The 21,882-nt window shown below is 32.5% G+C and overlaps 1 protein-coding gene across 2 annotated transcripts; it reads left to right on the top strand.

The window, feature by feature from the left end:
* The first annotated feature begins 644 nt into the window (after positions 1–644).
* On the top strand, positions 645–16,502 carry LOC107439586 (uncharacterized). 2 transcript variants are annotated; one of them, XM_016052229.4, is made up of 5 exons: positions 645–881; positions 2,546–2,646; positions 6,575–6,666; positions 7,711–7,858; positions 16,122–16,502. In XM_016052229.4, exons 2-5 carry the CDS (start codon positions 2,613–2,615, stop codon positions 16,361–16,363), a joined length of 516 nt encoding a protein of 171 aa, XP_015907715.3. In that variant the 5' UTR covers positions 645–881; positions 2,546–2,612; the 3' UTR covers positions 16,364–16,502. The 2 variants fall into 2 exon arrangements, with proteins under 2 accessions (XP_015907715.3, XP_071035492.2); XM_071179391.2 differs by having other exon boundaries at positions 2,592–2,646; positions 16,122–16,367.
* The last annotated feature ends 5,380 nt before the right edge of the window (positions 16,503–21,882 follow it).

Below are 21,882 nucleotides of genomic sequence, written 5' to 3' on the forward strand. Positions count from 1 at the left end.
TGCCACTTCTTTCACAATGCCACTTCTTTCACACTTTCTTCTTTCACTAATAAAATAAGTAATCACGTTTGATTTAATAAATTTCAATATTAATTTTACTTATATCTTCTTAATTAATACCAAAAATTATTAATATTTTAGCATCCTTTAATGCTTAATGGAACATTCGAATACGCCATCTGGGGAGAAGACTGATTCCATGTCTCGACCCTCCCCTATTCCCTTTCCTTCTCTCCTCAGTTGCATAAGAATGTACTACGATATTTTCCCCTTTCTTAATACTTGTCAAAAATATTTTTTTAAATTTCCTCGAAGTTTTATTTTATAACTATGTTCAATGTAGTTTTCAGTTTTAGATAATTTTCTCATTTATAAATCAAGACAGAAACTAATATACTTCCTTCTCCTATGACTCTCCGCACGCTAATGGTGAAAGCATTCGAAGTGTTGCCATAGGTAGAGAGTTCTTCTCCACGCCATCTTAATCATTTATATTAAATTTTTGTATAAGCAAATTTATTAAGGGAAAAATATGAAAGAAGGAAATAAATAGTTAAATTTTGATAAATTACTAAAAAATTTCACGTGTTACAAATATTGCTATTGAAATTTACAATTACCATATAGAGCTTAACGTGTGAATCAATTTTTTACACAATGCCAATCAACTGTTTCACGTAAACACAGCTATCAAAAATAAAATACGTTACTTTTTGGACAATTTCACTCAAAATTTGAAGGGTCACAGATAACTGCACTATAGCTCTAAATTTAATTTTGGTCTAGAGTTGATTTGTAAAATGTAATTTTCGATCTCTAAAAGAGTTGCCTTTAATGCTTAGGGTAGAAGAGCATCACTGAGGAATTCATTGTATCCCTGGGTAAGATTATTTCTGATATATATTATTTAAAGATCTGAATTTACTTAGTTTCATAAACGCTTTTTGAAACGTTAGTAAAATAACTAAGAAATTGTACAGATTTGAAGCGAAAACAACAAGACACAATTAAGAACTTTTGCAATCAATGGTATCTGATTATGCATTTTAAGTATATATATATTTTTTAAATTGCCTAATGGGTTCTTGTTTTTGAATTTCAGTTTTGAAGTACTGAGCTACCGTTTTACGGCCGAAATGAAATGCTAAATAAACTAATTCTTAAATTTTTTTAAAATTGGGAATAGACATGAAGTTTTTCTCTACTGATTATCATCTAAAATAATTATCATTACCCAGCCTTATTAGTTTTCTTGTCGAATTATCATTAAAAAACTGATGAGATAATTCAGACACTAAAATATTCATCGGCTGGTCACAAGTTGCAGACAACACCGCTAATTTATAGTCTTTTGCTTCCAGTCTTTCTTTTCTCCCAAAATCATTAACAATAAAAAACAAAAACAAATAAATAAAAAAAAATTAAAAAAACTTGGGGAAATAGGAAAATTTGAAGAATTTTTGATTAATTAGTTACATTCATAACTATTGTATATAATCGAAAATTCTTCAAATTTTCCTATTTCCCCAAGTTTTCTCTCTTATTTCAAATTTTTCTTCCTTCTCTCATCTAGATTATTTCCAAAATAGACTTCTTTGCTTCTTGTTATTCAGGCAACTTGTTAATTTTTTTTTCGGCACTTACGCACTATCGCAATTATATTGACGACATAGCATAACAACCACCACAGGAAAAAGAAAAAGCCATCGGAGCTATCTCGGCTAAATAATAATACAATTGTAAATAATGAAAAGTGAATGAAAATTTTTTTAAAACCAAAATAAACGAATTTCTAGTTCCGCCATGACGATTAAAAATTGCAACATTGCGTTTCCAAAAAACCTGCTCTCCAAAATAAAGCTTCATTGGGTGACAATTGTTACATTCCTGACTGATAGCTAAAATGCTGTTTTTTTGTAGAAAGGCCACGGCATCTTTTTCATTATTCGGTAAATACCATACTCGCCTTCCTACATAGTTCGTCTATGTAAAGAACTCCCCAAGCCATTTGTCTGGAGTAGTGGTGGTGACTTCAGGGTTTAGTTCGAGTCGGTGAGAGAAAGGGAGTCAGGGGAGAACGAAGCTCCCCTCTTTGAAATGCACTATTTTTTTGTTTCCATAGCAGCAGACGGTCTTAGACATTGAGGCGTGGGGAGTACCTTCTACAGACAAACTATACTTGCACTTACCATCGCATAGAACGTTTATAACGACCACAAAAAGGCGGGGAAGTGTTTCGAAAGGAGAAGATTATGGTTGCTACTTTGGCACCTTTTGGGTTACCAGTTTATTGCGTTATCTCCAAAATTGGCAAGGTTAAGATAGTAAGTAAGTACCATTCCCCCCTACAGAAACCATTTTTCTGCAGACCAAATTTTTCGTAAACAACTGCTCTTTACCAGACACATCTCGCACTAAAAAATTCGGATAAAATAAAAAAGAAAACACTTTCTTTATCGGCACTTTATTGAAAAATGTTGCCATGCTTCTTGTTGAAGAATGTACTAGTCAAATGCATAGTAGTATGATTCATTAATTGTTATAGATATATCGGCTATTTACAAGGATTTAATCCTCATAAATTATTGCAGTTCGAGAAGACGTATGCTAGAATGACACACGATATCATGACTCAGCACTTAAATGGTAAGTACACTCTCTCTGTACTACATACACACAATGGCCAAAGAATTAGAAGCCTTATATAGAGATTTTATTGTACTTAGTTTTACACAAATAACAGAACGTATGGATAATGTTTTCCATATAAATGTAAACAACAACAATCTCGAGCTCATGACCTGCTCGACATCCGGTTAGAAAGCTTACAGCTGCTTATTACAGTTCATTCCACGAGGTGATAGTTACAAACAAATAATTTTGCAAAGATATTAAGTAATTCTAGGTGAGTTTGGTCCCGCAGTGGACTGATCATTAAGACACGGTTCCCAGCAGATCACCGAAGTCAAGCATCACTGGCTACGGTCAGTGTGCGGGTGGGTGACCACTTGGATCAGTAGGCGTAGGGACCGAGGGTGTGCGGTATTGGTCCTCGTTAAACTGTGCTACCGAAGCGGGGCTGCCATCCCCTCCGCAGAGGATCAAAATTGTGATGGCATGTCTTCGGATCATCCTCCGGGATGTTTCCCAGACTGTCGCCAATAGCCCATTGTGCAGCTCTAGTGCGACGTAAATTAACAACAACAACAACAATCTAGGTGAGTTTGAAATGAAAATTTATCCTAGTTTCTTATGTATGGTCTTTTCTACACTAGGGTGCACTGCAAGATTTTTACTGCCTATACTTCCGGGTTACTTTTTCCCGTGTATTTTGCTTTACCCTCGCGAAACACAGAGAGAACAAGGCAAGATGGGTTCATAACTTTGTGAGGTTCTGGCCAAATTTGGCACACCTTCTATCAGCGCAAAACTAAGCGTAGCGTGCTTCATACGCCCATATAATCCGTTTTCATATGTCCAGTGTTATCTTTCTCTACATCACTGCAAGCGGATTCTGGTTTTCTCCCAGGATTCTAACTACACATTCTCATCCTCTGCATTTCTTCGTTCATTTCGAAATCGGTTGGGAAGAACCTTGGCTGTAGATTTTTGTCAGCTGAGGCACAGTCGAGTCCTTTTTCGGGAGCACAACTTGTTGGAGAAGAAGCTGATCTTGGTTGATTGTGTTCAAACCACAATTACTTCTTCTTGATACTGACTGTGGGTTTTGTTGGATATCGATTGGTGAAATAAGTCAACTTAATCTGTAACTGTTAAGAAATACCGTTATTTTTCTTTGAAATAAAAATTGCATTATGAATAAATTATTGTAGTTCATTTACTTCGCACTGGAGCTGCACAATGGGGTATTGGATACGATTTGGGAAACACCCCTGAGGATGATCCGAAGACATGCCATCACAATTTTGATCCTCTGCAGAGGAGATGGCACCCCAGCTTCGGTAGCCCGACGACTTGCACGCGAATTTGAGCACTTTATGGTAGAACAGCTTAACGAGGATCGATACTGCCCTCCCTCGGTTCCTAACTGATCCAAGTGGTCACCCATCCGCATACTGACCGGAACCAGTGATGCTTGACTTCAGTGATCTGCTGAGAACCGTGTCTTAACGATTAGTCCACTGCCGGACTATGAATAAATGGATGGCTGATAGTGTAAAGATAAGTACAGATGGCCTTAGGAGTTAAAATTCGCCGCAAGATTTTTCTGGTTACAGATTCCGATTGATTTTTTTTCACCTAAGCTTGAAATAGAGCGCCAACCAATGTTATTATATTTGAAGTGTTTTCAATATAACGCGTTCTTTCAATTTAACTTTCAACGAAACAAACAAGAAACGAATTCGGAAGACTCCGCGAGCTCGCTATGATGCTACCCAAACAATAGCAAACGGTTCTATTTTACACAAATATACCCAAATAAAGGATTACACTCTAAACAAGGCAAACCTTACACTTTATTTATGTTTTGATATTAATTTTCTTACATTTGTTTTAGGCTCACGAGTTGTTAGAATTTATAAATTACTGAAGTCTTATGAATGTTAAAATTACGCGTAAATTAAATTCATATCACAATAATAAAACTCTCTAGAATAATAAGCTTGTCCCACATCTCCTCGTAAGCTTAATATAAGAAGAGGGATACACTGGAAGTTTTCTAAATTTATAAATCGTTAATTTTTTTTTAAATCGTTATTGTTTACATTCAGTCAATCATCCATAGGTCATTAATTTTGGATTCGCCTTAAAAATTATTAAAATTTTAAAGAAAAATGATTTCACGAAAACTTCGTATTGTTTTGTTTAATATAAAGTATAGACCGTTCAAAGCGATTCAATTACACTTCGTTGATTCGATTATACTCAAATTTTGAGTTAAAAAAAAGTAAGAAATAAAAAAGCAAACAGCGAAACTTTAAATTTAACTGTGAACGCTGTTTTATATTCTACAGTTCGATTTTTTTTTGTAAGAAAATTAGACATCTCGGCTACATAAAGAAAACATTTTAAGCTCTAACATTAATATAAAAGACTTTATCTATATTATATAAAACGCTAATACGTACGTATGTATCAATAAAACCGATGATATTTCTTTTCTCGCGCTGGCAACAGTTTTCATTTTTAATTGATTGGATTCGGCGCGCAAGAGCGCGTAGTGAGCAACCAGATAACAATAACCAGAGTGAGCATTATCAGGTTGTTCAATTCAGATTCATGCACTAAAAACATGACAATATTTAATTTAAACTCAATTAGGAATTAATTAGTAATTAATTGAAGTGAGAATGCTTTAAAAGGCCGCTGTTGAATTGATATTTTTCTACTGGGAGCTACCTAAACGTCTAAAAAACGTTTAAGTGTTTGTATTGAATGCATTGAATTTTTTTTATATTTCGCGTTTATTTATGCATTGAATTTTCACGCTTTAAAATGCAGAATATTAGTGAAGCAATATTTGATAATTTATTTTGCTAATATGTTTCTTATTTAGCTAATGTTTTGATTTTTTCACCATGTACAATCTAAATAGCTAATATACTTTTTTAAAAGCCAATAAGAACATTGGTAGAATTCTTCTACATAAGTACAATACTATGTCTTTGGTGATAAAATACTATGTCTCTGATGATAATATATTATGTCTTTGTGCTAGAACATTGTGTTCATTGGCGAGCGAGCGCAGCGAGCCATGGTTCACGGCGTGAACCACATAGGATTGCGTAGCAATTCTCGGGGGTTGGCGAGCGTTAGCGAGCAGGGGGCGGAGCCTCCTAGTATATATATAATTCGTTTTGTTGGAAATCCATACTATTGTGAAGATGAACGTGAACGTGGAACTACGACATCGTATATTCCGCGAAACGTTGTTATCATATTAAGCTCTAGTGTTAATACTGCGCAGTAGACATAAACTGGCTAAATCATCGCCAAATTTTGTAAAGTTAACTTTGACTTTAGAAGTGAACATGACTGCCAGAAATCAAAGGTCATTAATGATGAGTTAAAAATCTCCGTTGCTTCTGACCCATCTCAGCAGAAATATACAGCAACCAACTGGACAAAATGATACGGAAACTTAAAAAAATAAAATCGTCTAAATCTGCCAACAGATTGACGCCGATCTAATCGCACGACAACGAAGACCACAGACTCGAACAAATGACTGTGGCAAAACTACAGGAATTGGAACTTCAGCATCCCACTTACTCACCAGACATAGGCTCCACTAACTATCTAAGTGCTAATAAGAAAACAAGTTCCAACAATGCTGCAAAACTGGCCTTCTAGGAATTTATTGACTCTCGTCCACCAGTTCATTCAGAACAAATAGCAAATGCATAAAGTAATTCTCAGTTTTTGTATGTTATCAAACATCTTTTCCTTTTTTTCTACAAATTTTCTAATAGCTCAAGCTAAAAACTAGCTGCTTGTACCGCAGAAATATAAGAGTACTTATGGTTGATAATGTATGACAGTCTGCTACAATATTAATATGATTTAAGTCAGATAATTATGTAACTACTAATTACATGAATTAATTTTTCAGATGATTCTTTATGTAGCAATTTTGAAAGACTGAGAGAAGAATATCCCAGATTAGATTCTTATACTAAATATACTCCCATAGATGACATTTTGGTAAACCTAATATTTATAGAATTTATGATAACTATTTCGGTGATTCAATACTATTAACATACAGTAGAAATTTCAGTTACTATTTTAACAATTACATTTTTTAAAAAATATTTTTGAATAAATTCTCTAATATTCAAAATATAAAAAAAATATTCTAGATTTGTGTTGTAAATCTATATTACAAGTTAGTCAGACGGTAGTTGAAAAAAATTGATTAGCTATAAAAAGTTAGATAAATAAAATATCCAATTTAAAATAAATTTTTTTTCTTACAAATAAAAAATATAGGGAGTTAAAAAAAACATTGAGAAAACTTGTAGCAACCATGTAGCAACTATACCACTTGTAGCAACTATAACCATGCGGTACCGTATGGATTTGCGATGGTATCAACGCAAATCGAGCGCATCAAAAATTGATTTCTCAAATGCGCGATTCAAGTTTTGCGTGTCTGAATAATATAGGAATTTTAAAAACCATGAGAAAAAATAATATATATAACTGCAAAAGAAAAAAAATAAATCGAAACACGGATTTACGATGGTATGGAGAGCCTTAAAAAGCGATTACTGAAATGCAAGATTCGAAATTTTCATGTCGTAATATCACATTAAAAATTAATTCAATCTAATTAACAGTCGAATAAAATAAAAAAGAGAGCAAATATTTCCTTGATTAAATAACTCTTATGTTACAAATCGAATTTTGTAACAAAATTGCAACTCTCAAAATATAAGTTTAAAAAAAAAGAAGAGGAAATAAACACCTTTTTTCTTCTTCTAAAGAACGATCTTTTAAATTTTAGCCATTTCGGAATTATTTTTTAGATGAACAATTTTATACTTTTGCCTCAGTGGTTCTAGCCGAAGTTATGGAATTTGTTTTTTCTGTCTAGTGTTCTCGAAGTTTATCCTAAGTTGCGTTTTTCTCTCTAACAAATTTGCGTAAAAAAAAGTCTCAACACGATAAAAAAAATTATAATCAAAATTTGTTAAGATGTAATTTTTTTCCTCCATCCACTGAAAATTTGTTGTTGTTGCACAGCCAAGAACTCTTACCTTCAGTAAAAGGTTGTGTGAGCGTCCAAAGCATCGACAAGTGCCGGCATATGCTACCTTCACTAATCCCATGAACTATGGTCAATCCGTGTACGATATGAGTGACTTGGATCCAAGGAAAACATATATGCCAGGTAACTCTCATATTCATGCGTTAAGGGTTAAATGGACACACTGAGCCAAACACTATAATAATGGGAACTGGATCAAAATTAAACAGCACAAAGCGAGAGAAACATTTTTATTGGAGACCAGGCTGTATGTATATACACACACATATATATATATAAAACGTCGTTGCAGAGTGAAAGAATAAAAACAGGTCTTAGGAAGGGAAGGAGGGTACAAAATTTATTTATTATAATTATTAGACACTAAATTGTTGAAGTGTTTCTTTGTTATTTTTCTGCTCCTTTGTGATGCAGTGAGCTGTCAAATTTTCTGGATTGAATTCCTAATAAAGCCATATGAGACACACATAATTATTAGGCAGAGAACGTTTATCAAAGTGGACACTAAATCGTTGTGCTCCTCAATAAAAGCTAGGGAAAATGTTGCAGAGTAAATTCGTAAAATGTTTCATTTTAGGGAAATCTTAATTGTAATTGGTTTATCAAATAGGTCACACGATTCCCACAAAGAGCAAGGGGAAAATGTCTTACTTTTAATTAATGCATACTTGAACCAAAAATAGATTAAACGACAGGATGTGAATTTAAAACTGAGAGAAAGCGTTCCGTTTTGAATAATAAATTAAGAAAAGGAATAACATAAAAAGATTAATTGAAGCTTTTTATGTTATATATATATATATATATATATATATATATATATATATATATATATATATATATATATATATATATATATATATATATATTTCTATTTTGAAATTTTCTTTCTACAAGTTTTTTTATTGATTTAAAGAAAATGTTGAAAAGGTTTCATCAATAATCGTTAAAATCATAGTGTATAGATATATATCAATCTCTAGTTTAAAGCAAATTTGTGTTTATTTGTTATAATTAAAAAAAAAACAATCCTAATATCGTCAAATACATTTAATATAAAACGTGTATTAAACAAAAAGTACGAAAATATGCTCCGTCATACAATGTGACAAAATCTAAAAACCGACGTATAACCGATTCTGTGCGTCGTATAAACGATATATTTTTACATTAAAATGAATAGGAATGATTTGGGAACACACTAAAACGTCGTATAAATGTAAACGTCGTATAAGTGATCGTCGTATAAACGATGCTCCACTGTATATATATATATATATATATATATACAGTCAAACCCCGCTATAGTGAACCTTCAAGGGACCAAAATTTCGGTTCACTATAACCGGGAGTTCACTATATCCATTAAGCAGGCAATTTCACTAATAGTTCCCAAATTCCTCCCTTTTATTACACATTATTCAAATAAATGACTGAAAAATATTACAAAGTAGCATAAAATGTGTTATTTTTTTATTACTCTTCGTCTTGCGTACAAAAAAAAATTAGTAATGTTTAGCTGATGAGCAATCGTCAACATCAGATATGGAAACACTTTCCGACTATCAGATAATATTTCCTGAATTTCCGTTATTCCGCTTTTTAAACCTCTCTAACCTGCCATTCGGGCACATGAACGTAGTCTCACAAATTCGCTTAGCAAATTCATCGACATTTTTCTAAATACTAGAAGATTGCGGCTTCTACGATTGCTGAACCACTTCAGTAATGCTTCTTCAACATCCTTTTGATCTCAACTTTTTTCTGCCATCTAAATTTTTTTTTATGAGCAGAAATTGTTAATTGCCTATTTTCCAAATGTTACAAACTGTAGATTTGGATAGTTTATATTCCCTGCATATATCAGCTTGATTACATCCATTTTCAATTTTTCTGATTATGCCCATTTTATCATCAATGGAGCATGTTTTACGTTTACTGCCCGCCATGGTTAAATTTGAGACACTTGTTTGCAGGCTTTTATTTTAACTGAACTGAGAGCAAAAAGGAGAACACAGATTAGTGTCCAACCCTTTGACCAATAATGAACAATTACTCATTCCCTCTGACAGAAAATGCATATTGATCCCACCGACACCTTACAGGTGCATCATCTGCCTAGGTTGGAAACATCTGCTTGGTTTGTTTAGGGATGGGAAAGTGAGATAAAAGAATCAAACAAACAAACAAAATGATTATCGCTACTTTCCCCTCCATAGATGGTTTAAAAATCGGTGTATGCATTTAATTTGAAGTAGAAATTTCAAAAAAAAAAAAATCAGTCGAAGACAGAAAAAATTTATTATATCCAACTTCCTCACTTTTTCGGCTCACTACAGCGGGGTTTGACTGTATATATATATATAAATATATATATATATATGTATATATATATATATATATATATAAAACATAAAAAGCTTCAATAATCTTTCTATGTAAGTTCTTTTCTGAATATCCTTTTCTTTTATTTTATTAATCTAATTGAAATGCTTTCTCACACTTTTGATAAACCAATTACAATTACTAAGATTTCCCTTTTTCCCTAAATTAAAACATTTTACGGATTTACTTAGCACGATTTTCCCTAACATATAATGAAGGAAGAAACACAACTTTTCGTGTACACTTTCATGACTGCTCTGTCTAATAATTAATAAAAAAATTTTGTACCCTCCTTCCCTGCCTAAGACCTGTTTTAATCCTTTCACTCTGCAACGACATTATATATATATATATAAGGCCGTCTTAATAGTGGACAGGGTCCCAGGGGACAGAAATGATTTGGGCCCCTATAACATGTTTAAAATCGAATTAAAAAAAAACTCCACATACATAAAATAAAGCATTTTTAATTTTAAGATATGCTATGATTTTTTAAACACATTTTTATCGCACCAAAAAATCAATGCACATAAAATAAAGCATTTTTAAACTAAGCATAATTTAAAAAATAAAATAAAAATTGAGATGCTAACCAGCTGCAATCCTCACATAATTTTTAAAACTCAAAAGCTATTTAAATTAAAAAACATAACAAAAAAAAAAAAAAAAAATCGGAATTTACGAATTATTTCGTCGCACTAGTCAGTTATTAAGACATCTTTCAATGCACATCAGGCATAACCAGTTTAAAAGTTGCTGTATCATAGTGCTCTGTAATCTTTCAATTATTACTTTATTTAACTCATTATAAATACGAAACGGAGTTGGTGATCAAGCATATTTAGAGGAATTAGTTGAGTACCTACTACTTAAAAATTACATTTTAATGTAGAATAATAGATTTCGTTTGACTTTTTAAGTTTTCCTGGTGAACAAATTATTGGTGCACGATTAACAATCACTATTTATAGAAAAAAAATGCATTCTTTTTATACGGGAATACATTTATTTTAAAAAAAATGCCATGATTTTGCTCTTAATTTTTTTAAAAATACAATTTATGAAAAGATAAAAAAATTGCAACTTCATTCCCAATCTCACAGTCTTTTTCAATTTTATTTCAGAAATTTTTTTCTGGTTTGGCTGAACTTTACAATATACCGTTTAAATAAAAGACAAAAATTCAATAAGATAGGAATTGAAAGATGTTTTCTTTTTAACACAAAATTGTAAACACTAAGTAAAATTTTTTGCCATTTGAAACTTTTTATTTAAAAAATTCGTTACAATAGAACTTAAACAAAAGAAATGCTACATTATGAGTTCGGGCTTGTTTTTGGAGGTCCTCGGTCCGAAGAATTTTAACCTGAGCCCAATGGACAATTTTCTTTTTAATGCATTCAGACATCCCTCAAGACATTTTATTATTTTCCTAAGAAGGCTTCCCTTATTTTTAATCAAAAAATGTTTACTTTCGTTTTCGCTATTAAGCTTTTGATGCCTAAACAAGAATATTAGTCATTAAAACCTTTTTATCACAAATAATTAATATACTTTAGAATTTTTTACTCAATAAGTATACCCAAACGTTTATTTAAAAATAATAAAAAAAAAGTTTATGAACAATTTACGCGAGTCCGAGGCTGAAAACTTTTTTTTCAGTAAACTAGCCCAGGCATTCGGACTGACCTCTTCTTATATCCAATACTCAGAAAGTGTTTTTTTTTTTTTTTTCTTTCTCACATTTTAACATTTCCAAATATTTTTTTTTTGCAACTATCAAACCAAATTGTTTTTTTTTTTTAAATTATTACCTTATTGTTTTATAAATTTAACTTAGTACCTTTTTATACAAAATTATATGAAGTAAAAATTAAAGAGATCTGATTTTTGCCAGCAAAATGTAACGCTTTTTCGAAGCTCTGTTGCCAAGAAAAATAAAAAAGTTACACTATAAGTGCCTTACACTTGAAGCAAAGCGATGATTTCAAACTATATTATATATATATAATCTCGCCGTGAAGAATTATCTGGGCTTTAAAACAGACAAATAACTCAAATATTAAACTTTTTTAAAAATCGCTCATTTGGCGACATTTTTCCACCTAGACAAAAATTTTCAAAATCATTGCCGTACTCTCAGTTTTTGCAAATTTTAAGAACTCAGTCAGGTAATGCAGCATAGGAGTAAGTTTTTAAATATCAAAAAATTAGACCACAAACTATGGCTTCTCTCCATATTGACGTTTTGAACCATTTTTTAAATATGTGTATACAGCGTTAGCTTCAGATACGCTAAACTAGACCAAACAGTTGCAAATTCACAGCAGTCATAAAAATACCATATTATTCGCAAAAAAGCATTATTTCCTATTACGACGGAGCTTTCGAAAAACAGCCTTAATATAAATAAAATAAATACGTGAAAAAAAGACACGATTGAAAATGTTACTTATCTATAATACAAATTAAGTGCAATATGCACACACAGGGCCGGATTAACCTATAGGCACACTAGGCACGTGCCTAGGGCCTACGAAAAACTTGGGAGAAAAAAATTTTTTGACAAAAATAATTTAGCTTTAAAAACAACAAGTGTATTTTGCACAAAATTATGAAGATACAAATAAAAATATTATATTTTTCGGAAATAAATTATTTTGCAGAATCTTATGATCTAATATATTACTTTTTCGTGATTTTTGGATTCAACGAAATCTTGTATTAGCTGTCGAATTCCAAAACTACGCAAAATGTCGTATTCAATAAACATAAGTGCGAGCGATGCCAAACGATCATTGTTGAACGCAAATAATTTTTTATCAATTTTAATCTGGAGAAAGATCTTTCTCTTTCTGCCTTTGATCCAAGAATTGACAAATATATTCTTAATGCAATGTAAACGTTAGGAAAAGTATTCACAAGTTTATCTTTAACATTGTTATCGATCGAACTAATCATAATGGTATTATCGATATCAACAACAATATCGGCAGTATGTCGGTATTGCAGATAAAGTTCGATAAACAAATTTGTAAATTAAAATCCATATTAATAAAAATGTAAAAAAAAAAAATATGCAAGAAAATTTAAGCATATATTTTGAAAAGAGGAGAGGAGTGGGGGAAGGAGGGGAGGGCCCAAAAGCGGCTATGCCTAGGGCCCACGAAAGGTATAATCCGGCTCTGTGCACACACAATACATATAATTCCGCTTATTACATATAATATATTTGGATTGCATACTCAAGGGCTGCAGAGTATAGCTGATCAGAGGAACAACGTTTGGGTGTCAAATCAGGCATCCCTAAGGAAATTTTTGGTCTAATTAAATAAAAAAAATTAAAATGTGTTGCTTTGCAAATCGTAATTAATAAAATATTACTTTTTCAATATACTTAGATCTCTATTATTTTAACAAAAGGGCGTATGTATTCAAGAATTTTTCTAAGATCAATAAATTCTCTTAGTTAAAGAGACAGTTTTAACAAAATACAATACTAATTATAAAAGAAAGATTAAATTATATAGAACGTATAATGGAATTATTTATTAATGGAACGTGAATACATTGGTTGTTCATTTGTATGTGATTATTAATTAAATTTAATGAGAATTTCTGGATGTTCATTAAAATTTTAAACTATACTTGGAACGGACAACAACTGCTAAAACAAAATAAAATTCTTTCCTTTATTTTAAAAGCAAAAGTTGTTAATTTTTTGTCAAAAGAAAACACTTATCTCTGGGTGAAATTGGCTTGTTTCGTGTAAAAACCCAATTAATGCGGGCTGGGTTCTTCGTAAAAACCTGTCATAAAGGCCATATCATTGCGCTGAATATTAACAAAAATCGGTTCTGAAGCAAAGCGTGCAAACAGGTTTTCTTTCCCAAACATATAGTTTGTCTAAAGAAACAGCTCCACGAAGTCTAAGGCCGTCTGCTGCTATAGAGACAAGATATAGTGCATTTCATAGAGGGGAGCTTCCCTGATCCTCTCTCTCGTCGACCAGAGTCAAAACCTGCCTTAAATAATGAAATAGTTAAACCTCGTAGCCATAGTTACCACCACTCCAGACGAATGGCTAGGGGAGTTTTTTAAGTAGACAAACTATACACAAAACAGAGCTGTAATATAATCGGTTGAATCACTTTACTTATAAAGCAAACATAGACATTCAAACGGAAACAGATAGGAGGCCCCTTCCCATTCGTGTTGTGTATTAGCTTTCAATTTTTCAACACCTTTATTTTATTGTTTCGCATTTACCCAGGATGAAATTTAAATTGGTGCATTTAAAAATAAAAAATGAGCTCTTTTCATTGTTTTTAACGTTATACACCTACTTCTTCTTGGTCCCAATGAGTTTCTTCCAACCAAGTCTGCCCGATGCTTGGTTTTCCAATTAGTTACCTTCAATGTTTTTTTTTTTTTTTTAAAATCTTTTTTAATGTCATCAAGCCACTTGAGTGAAGGTTTTCCCCTTTTCCTAATACCACCTGGCTTGTTGAAGGATAAAACCTTTGTGGTTAATAATTCTGCAAGTGTCCAAGATAACTTATTCAATTTGATTTGATGACTCTTTCTGGCTGCTTACATCGATTACAAATTTCATGATTGTAGAAAATTCGAGTCTAATAGTGCATCACGGTGAATGGCCAGAATGTCACCATATTTAAGAGCTTCGAAATCACTGTGACTGAGAATAGTGAAATGGATCACCGATGGATGCTGTCAGACTAATGCTACTCTGGTTTCAGAAACTAACTAAGATTACGCCTCATGTAAATCAGAACAAAAATCAATAAGTCAACAGCAATATAACCAACTGGCAATCCTAATTTCTTCATCGTTTTACAATCAGTAAATCTTTCTAGACTAATATTTAACCTACTTGGCCGGGATAGTCTGGTTGGTAGGGCGTTGGGCTCATGCCCAAGAAGTCGTGGATTCGATCCCCACCGGCCGAAGACGGGTGCACGTTAAGTCTGTCGGGTCACAAAGTCCTCTATGCTCTCATAAGGAAAGTAATATTTCTGGGGGTACTGAATTGGAGATGGATCGTTCTCTGGTTCAGGTCAAAATTATGATCTGTAGATGAATGAATGTCTGAATGGGTCCGCCTTATAAATGGGCGTGACGTATGGCTGTGGCATAAGTCGAATTCTGGGCCAAAGATGGCGTCACTGGAAAACAAGAACAATCACATCCCTTTCTTTAAATGCGTCCCGCAGTGGACTGATCGTTAAGACACGGTTCTCATCAGATCACCGAAGTCAAGCATCACTGGCTGCGGTCAGTGTGCGGGTGGGTGACCCACTTGGATCAGTCTGCGTAGGGACCGAGGGTGTGCGGTATTGGTCCTCGTTAAACTGTGCTACCGTAAAGTGTTCGACTTCGCGCGCAGGTCGTCGGGCTACCGAAGCGGGGGTGCCATCCCCTCCGCAGAGGATCAAAATTGTGATGGCATGTCTTCGGATCATCCTCCGGGATGTTTCCCAGACCGTCGCCAATAGCCCATTGTGCAGCTCAAGTGCGACGTAAATTAACAACAACAACCCTTTCTTTAATGATCTACGACAGAGCCGCGGTGGCTCAGGGGTAGAGCGTTCGCCTTCCAATGAGGTGAACCGTGTTCGGTCCCGGCGATACGAATTCCGACCACAGTGCTGACGTGAAATATTCTCAGTGGTTGACGGATCATAGGTTAGAGTCCCCTTGCCGCCAAGCTAACCGTGAGAAGTTCTCGTTGATCTTTCTCTCCATGTAACGCAAGCGTGGGTTAGTTCCATCAAAAAGTCCTCCACGAAGGCAAATTTCCAGGAATTCCCTTGTCTTCTGGATTGGGTTCAAAATTACAAGGCTACGGAGTTGAACATGAGTAGTCATAAACCCAAAAATTGGGTCGGCTGTTCAATGACGGTTATAAAATATAAAGACCTACGACAAGAACAACAATAGACTAATTTGTTTTTAGATTATTTACTTTCTTCTTCTTCAGGATACACAGGTTATTGGACTGGTAAATTTGATGACATGGGTGTGACCTTTTCGAAAGGTGCTCATCAGGATTTGTGTGACCTCACCGCCTCCAGATTGGAACGATTGGTGGCTGAACGAAGACCAAAAGTGAACGAGTGGTATCGATGTCCTGTTCTGTATCAACGATCCGTGCCCTCCTCAGAACAACGCCTCATTTTTTCTGGCGCTATTCCAGGATATACTGGGCATATTCCACACTGAATTAAAAAACCCATTAAATATATGTTGATGTAACGTTTTTTGGTAAAGGCTTAAAAACATCGAGCTTTGATCAGATAATCAGGAGTGATCATGAGCCCAACTCAAAAAATCCTGAAAATTTCTTGAATAAAATCATTAAAACATGAATTCAGCCTAATTTCAATGAATAATTATGTATGAGTTAACTTTTATATCTAATCACATTTATTATTCCACCAGAAAAATATATTTACAAATGAAAGAGATGCCAAGTATAAATTCTAATATTTTTAAATAAAATATACAAGAACTTTTATACACAAATGTGATCGGTGATTTCTTAAAACTTAGGGATCGCGGTTATTGAAAAATTCAGATTTTTTCCAGAGCACAATCATCTCTGTCGGGAGTAAATGTTGATAAATTTCTCAAAACTGAAAATTTTAAAATATTAAGGGGTATAAAGTAAACCCTTTAAAAACTGAGCTGTGGATTTCGTATAGTAGCGAATTTAAGTTAACTGATATTCATTTTGATCATATGACATGCTTTGCTGTACACATGTACAGCAAAGTGCTGTACATGTGTAACAATAACAATATCAGACTGTAGTCTGATATTGTTAATTGTACACACACTATGTATATATTTTTTTATTACTTTTACCAATTCAAAATGACTTTTAAATAAGTTTGTTCCTCTTCCTGTCAAAGGGGGAAGCATGGCAAAAAAAGTTTAATTCTTTAATCTGTATTTTATATGTAATAATCTATAGACAATATCAATTAATTGCAATTAGTCTTATTCCGAAAAGTAGTTTTTCTTTAATAGGTAGTAGGATGCAATTAAAAAATAGCAATTAATACATAAAAAAAACTGCTATTCCTTAAAGGGTGTGAAAAAATCACTTATTTTAAGAAGTCTCAGAATTTGTTTAAAATTTAACATATTACATTTCATTTGACTTAATTGAATTATAGATTAACTACTTCAACACTTAACTCCCAATGCACTTTTGACACAAAAATGGAAATCACTTTTAAATAGTTAACATACAAAATCTAAAATTATGAAAAATAATATCAATGTGATATTTTTACCAGATTGTATTTTACCTAAAACCTTTAAATGTATATTTTGAGCTAACTTCTGATTTTAATAACTCAGCAATGGGTGAGTGAGTAAATGAAGTAAATTTTTTTTCACTAATCAATATAACTAGGTTAAGATTCATGCAACTCTCTTAAAACTGAAGCAACCTAACAATTGTAAAATTAAACACTATTATAAAATTGTAAGTTAACTATTATTTAAAGATAAATAAAATGCAAAAAATAATTTTTAATTATTATTATTTATTTATCATTATTACAGGGTGTCCAGTGAGAAGACATTTTCAAATTCCCTGACTTTTTCCACATATTTCCCTGTCAGTTCAAGATTTTCCCTGTATTGTACAGATGACTTTTAACATTGAATTTCATTGAATGAAAAAAAAAATTGCACAGAAATAGCCGAAAAAGAAACAAAATATTTTTTTTCCTTGCAAACCACTTATAGTACATTTTTATTGCTGCGTTCACTCATACATTACTTGTTTTACTATCATTCTTTAACAAAATACATGCATTTCAAAAATAACTGCAGATCGATGTCAAATGTTATCCCCCAGGTAATTGTTTTGTTGTGCGTCTCACTTGTATTACGATCAATTTTAAACAACAAAAAACATGCATTTCATTAAGAAAACACAGCAGATATATATCAGATGTAAATTTCCAGTAACAGTTTTATTAATAGCCTGTTGCAAATTTCATAAAAATATACCGATAGACACACTGAAAGTTATTATTCTACAATGCTAAACATGTTTTGTTATATCTCTGCTGCAAGTTTGGGAAAAAAATTGCAACACATAAATAAAAACTATGTCTTTAATGTTAAACATGTATATAAAAAAAAGATATAATAATAAACACACTGAAGTTACTCGCTTGTAAAATGTGTACCTTATTTCTATTCTTCAAAATACCTCACAATTATACCAACAGGGGTAGCAGCAAAGCTTTTTAAAATTTTAGGGTAATTTTAGGAACTTTTTCCAAAAAATTTTAGGTAAATTTTAGGGGTAATATATGATTTTGTTAGGATAAAAACAGATCACATGGTAGTTTATTACATAACAGAAGATTATTACAATTCATCCACACATATCATAAATAATTGCAAGCCATAAAATAAAGCTCTGAAATTTATTAAGTCAAGAATGAAATCTCTAAAGCAGGGATGGGCAAACTTTTTGGGTCGTGGGCCAAAAATCTAGAAAAAAAAGTTTGGTGGGCCGAGTAAAAACTTCTGAAATAAAATAAAGTCAATTCATCACTGAGTGCATGTCACTCTACATCAACTTTGCGTTTTTTAGTTGCCATTTTGGGATAAAAAATGTTTACAAATAACTCAAAAAGGCAGTAGCCATTTTATACATTTAATAATTTCACCATTATTTACAATGACGTTGTATGTGTGCAATCTTTCCATACGCAGTAAAATATGTTAGAACTAGAGCCGGCAGAAAAATCCGTTCGTTGGAACTTAAAACGCGTAGTCAGCCTCATGTGAAGTACAATTCACCTATATTAGATTCCATATGTCTGCTCCTCGAGAAAGACAAATACTAGTTGGAGCTAATCTACAGCTATTCTATAAAGAACTTTTGCTTTCAACATTTTACCAGTTAAAGCTGTTTGTGCTAACTATTTTGATTAATTTATGTTTTGTAGAACAAAAATAGAGAAAGTGAAAAGGTCATCAGTACTTTGTAAAAAAAGAAATCAACAAAAATAGTTTTAAACAAAGTAGATATATTCGCCACTGATCGGCTAGTTAAAATTCTGTCCGCGGGCTGTATAAAATCTTCCGGCGGGCCACAGTTGGCCCGCGGGCCGTAGTTTCCCCACCCCTGCTCTAAAGTGTAAAAATGAAATTTCAACTTTACATATTACCTATCAGAAATTAAGTGCATAATTCAGGAACAGGCAAAAGTGAGAATAAATCAAGAGAAAAAATAAATTAATACCAACTTGGATTTTTATTTAATTTTTACCTTCTTAATCAAAACTGTATTATTACCCTTTACCTTACTTTATTAAGAAAAACTATTGTGTGATAATATTAGATTTCAAATCAGCAATTTATATTAGAAGTTAGAGAAAAACAAATTAATCATGATCATTTTTCTAACATATTCTTGATATGATTTGTGAGATTCTTTTACTGCTCTCAATAGTGTTGTGGTGATCTTCAACACTCCGCCATAATTTCAAATGGTATCTTTGATAAGTCTAAGAGACATAATAGTATTCTCATGGTGACTCACATTAAGCATTGCTTTATTTATCGAAAAACCTCTCTCAGGATCAGAATTCCCATGCGGCAAAATTAAAACAGTTTTAATTAATGTAGTTAAATTCTTATATTTTAGATTGCTTTTTTATTTATATTTAGCCTATGACTCTAATTTTTTTGGAACACCAACAAAATTTTATCAGATTTTTATGAATTTTAGGGTTTGCACATACTTTTAGGAATTTTATGAATTTTAGGGGAAATGCGACCCCTGTACCAATGTTGAAATTATCGGTTTCACAGATGCACAAAAATTAAAATTTTACTCCACAATCATATTAAATCTTTTCACATACAACAAATTTACTTTTAAAAACATTCCTGGGCTCTATTGAAAATGAGATGCTTTTAATTAAAATTACAGTCTTCTATCATGGCGTACTGTGCATCCCTACAAACATTCTTAATTTATCAGGGCAATGTAGATAGTAGGAAAACAACATCTGGGCAGTTCATTAACCTCAACAAAAAAAAAACCGTGCAGTGAATTTCTAGGGACATTTATATCTGGAATTGAACTTAATCCTTTCACGCCCACTGCCAACACGAAACGCCTTCATTTCTCGGCTGACATACGACTTCTCATTCACGCCTGGCCGTAAAGTATTTGCGACCATGTACTGGACTGTTTTAAAAACCATAATTTTAGGCACAAGTTGGCATTGCATCTTCATAGGATTTGAGCAGTTACTCAATAAAAAACATGACTCACATGCACATGTTTTTTTGATACAAAAACATGAGAGGAAAGGAATGTCTCCGAATTACATGATTTATGACTGCTCTTTAAAAATGATCATGGGGTACAACTCTGATCTCAAATTATAAGAATAATTAAATAATTGGACATAAAAGTATCTTATTTTCTTTTCTTTAAGTTACAAATTTAACTCGTCAAATCTGCACATTTCATAGTATTTTTAAACAATGAGTAAAAATCAAAGTTGATAATCTCAAAAGTCATTAAATGCTGAAAAAATTTGCTTAGAAATGTAACAAAACAAGAAAAAAATTAAGTAAACAAATTATGTGAATAAAACTTATGTACATTATTGCAAAACGTGCTTCGATTTCAGTAATTTCATGCATTTACGCTTAACAGCAAAACCCCCTCTTTCTCTGGATAAGTGCTCTTGAAAGGGGTCCCAAGCCTCAGCAATAAGTGCACGAATATGCAACTCCAGTTAAACCCAGGTAAAGATTTTCAGGGTGCTTAGCAAAACCTTTCAAGAAAAAACAAGCACCTTTACATACATTTCAAGCATTCAAAAAATATTTTAAGCACTATATTCATTAACAAAAGGCAAAATAATATTCTAAGATTTTACATGATCATGATAAAATAACTAGTTTCTGACAAAGGACTTTTCTTGATTATATTAGAACCACCATAAAAAGATAAGATTTTTCAGTTCGATTTCAAGGGTGAAAAATTAAGTACAAAATTGAGAATATCTTGCAAAATGCAGCAGAGTTGCACATGAGAGTACAAGAATCTCATCGAACCCAGCTCAGTAGACCTACATACAGACTCGCGAGTATTTCATCAAACATGTAAAATGATTGCCGCTTTCATATCATATGGAGCGACGGTAAGCGGAAATGGATTGTGGTTGAATAAATTGTAAAAACGTTGAATAGAACAATGAGAAAACCACTCTTTTGCATAATATGTGACGAAAATCGATATAGAAAAGAAGAAAAAAAAAAATCTCATTTAGAAAAAGGGAAAATTAAGCCCTTTTTAAAAAAAAACCAATGAGAAAAGCACCTTTAAGGGCTTCTAAAAAACAGAAATTCGAAAAAAGCACCTTTAAGCATTTTTTAAAAACGCTCCTCACCATGATTTTGCATATGCACACTGCTCTAAAATTAAACAGTGCACATGTGCAAGTTAATATTGAAATCCACTACTAATAACAACCAGCAATTTCTTAACCTTCAAAGAAAAAAAAAAAAAAAAAAAAAATAGGTGTAGTGAAGTATGGGCAAATTTATGCCGAGCAACTGCTTTTACACTTTAATAGAAAAAGGTATCCATTGAAAGAAAATAGAGATTCTAAAACAAAATTTATGTTTTTCCCACTCAGCTGATCATTACATTATACTTATCTGCAAGTACAATCCATTCCCCA

This window comes from Parasteatoda tepidariorum, chromosome 1, assembly GCF_982258835.1.
Source record: "Parasteatoda tepidariorum strain Cologne lab strain chromosome 1, Ptep-v5.0, whole genome shotgun sequence".
Lineage (NCBI taxonomy): Eukaryota > Metazoa > Arthropoda > Arachnida > Araneae > Theridiidae > Parasteatoda > Parasteatoda tepidariorum.

Bases quoted from the DNA above. Each gene is read 5' to 3' on its own strand.
- LOC107439586 (XM_016052229.4), top strand. From the start codon at position 2,613: ATGACACACGATATCATGACTCAGCACTTAAATG. The intron at 2,647-6,574 runs GTAAGTACACTC...TTAATTTTTCAG, and splicing joins CATGACTCAGCACTTAAATG to ATGATTCTTTATGTAGCAAT. The intron at 6,667-7,710 runs GTAAACCTAATA...GTTGTTGCACAG, and splicing joins CTCCCATAGATGACATTTTG to CCAAGAACTCTTACCTTCAG.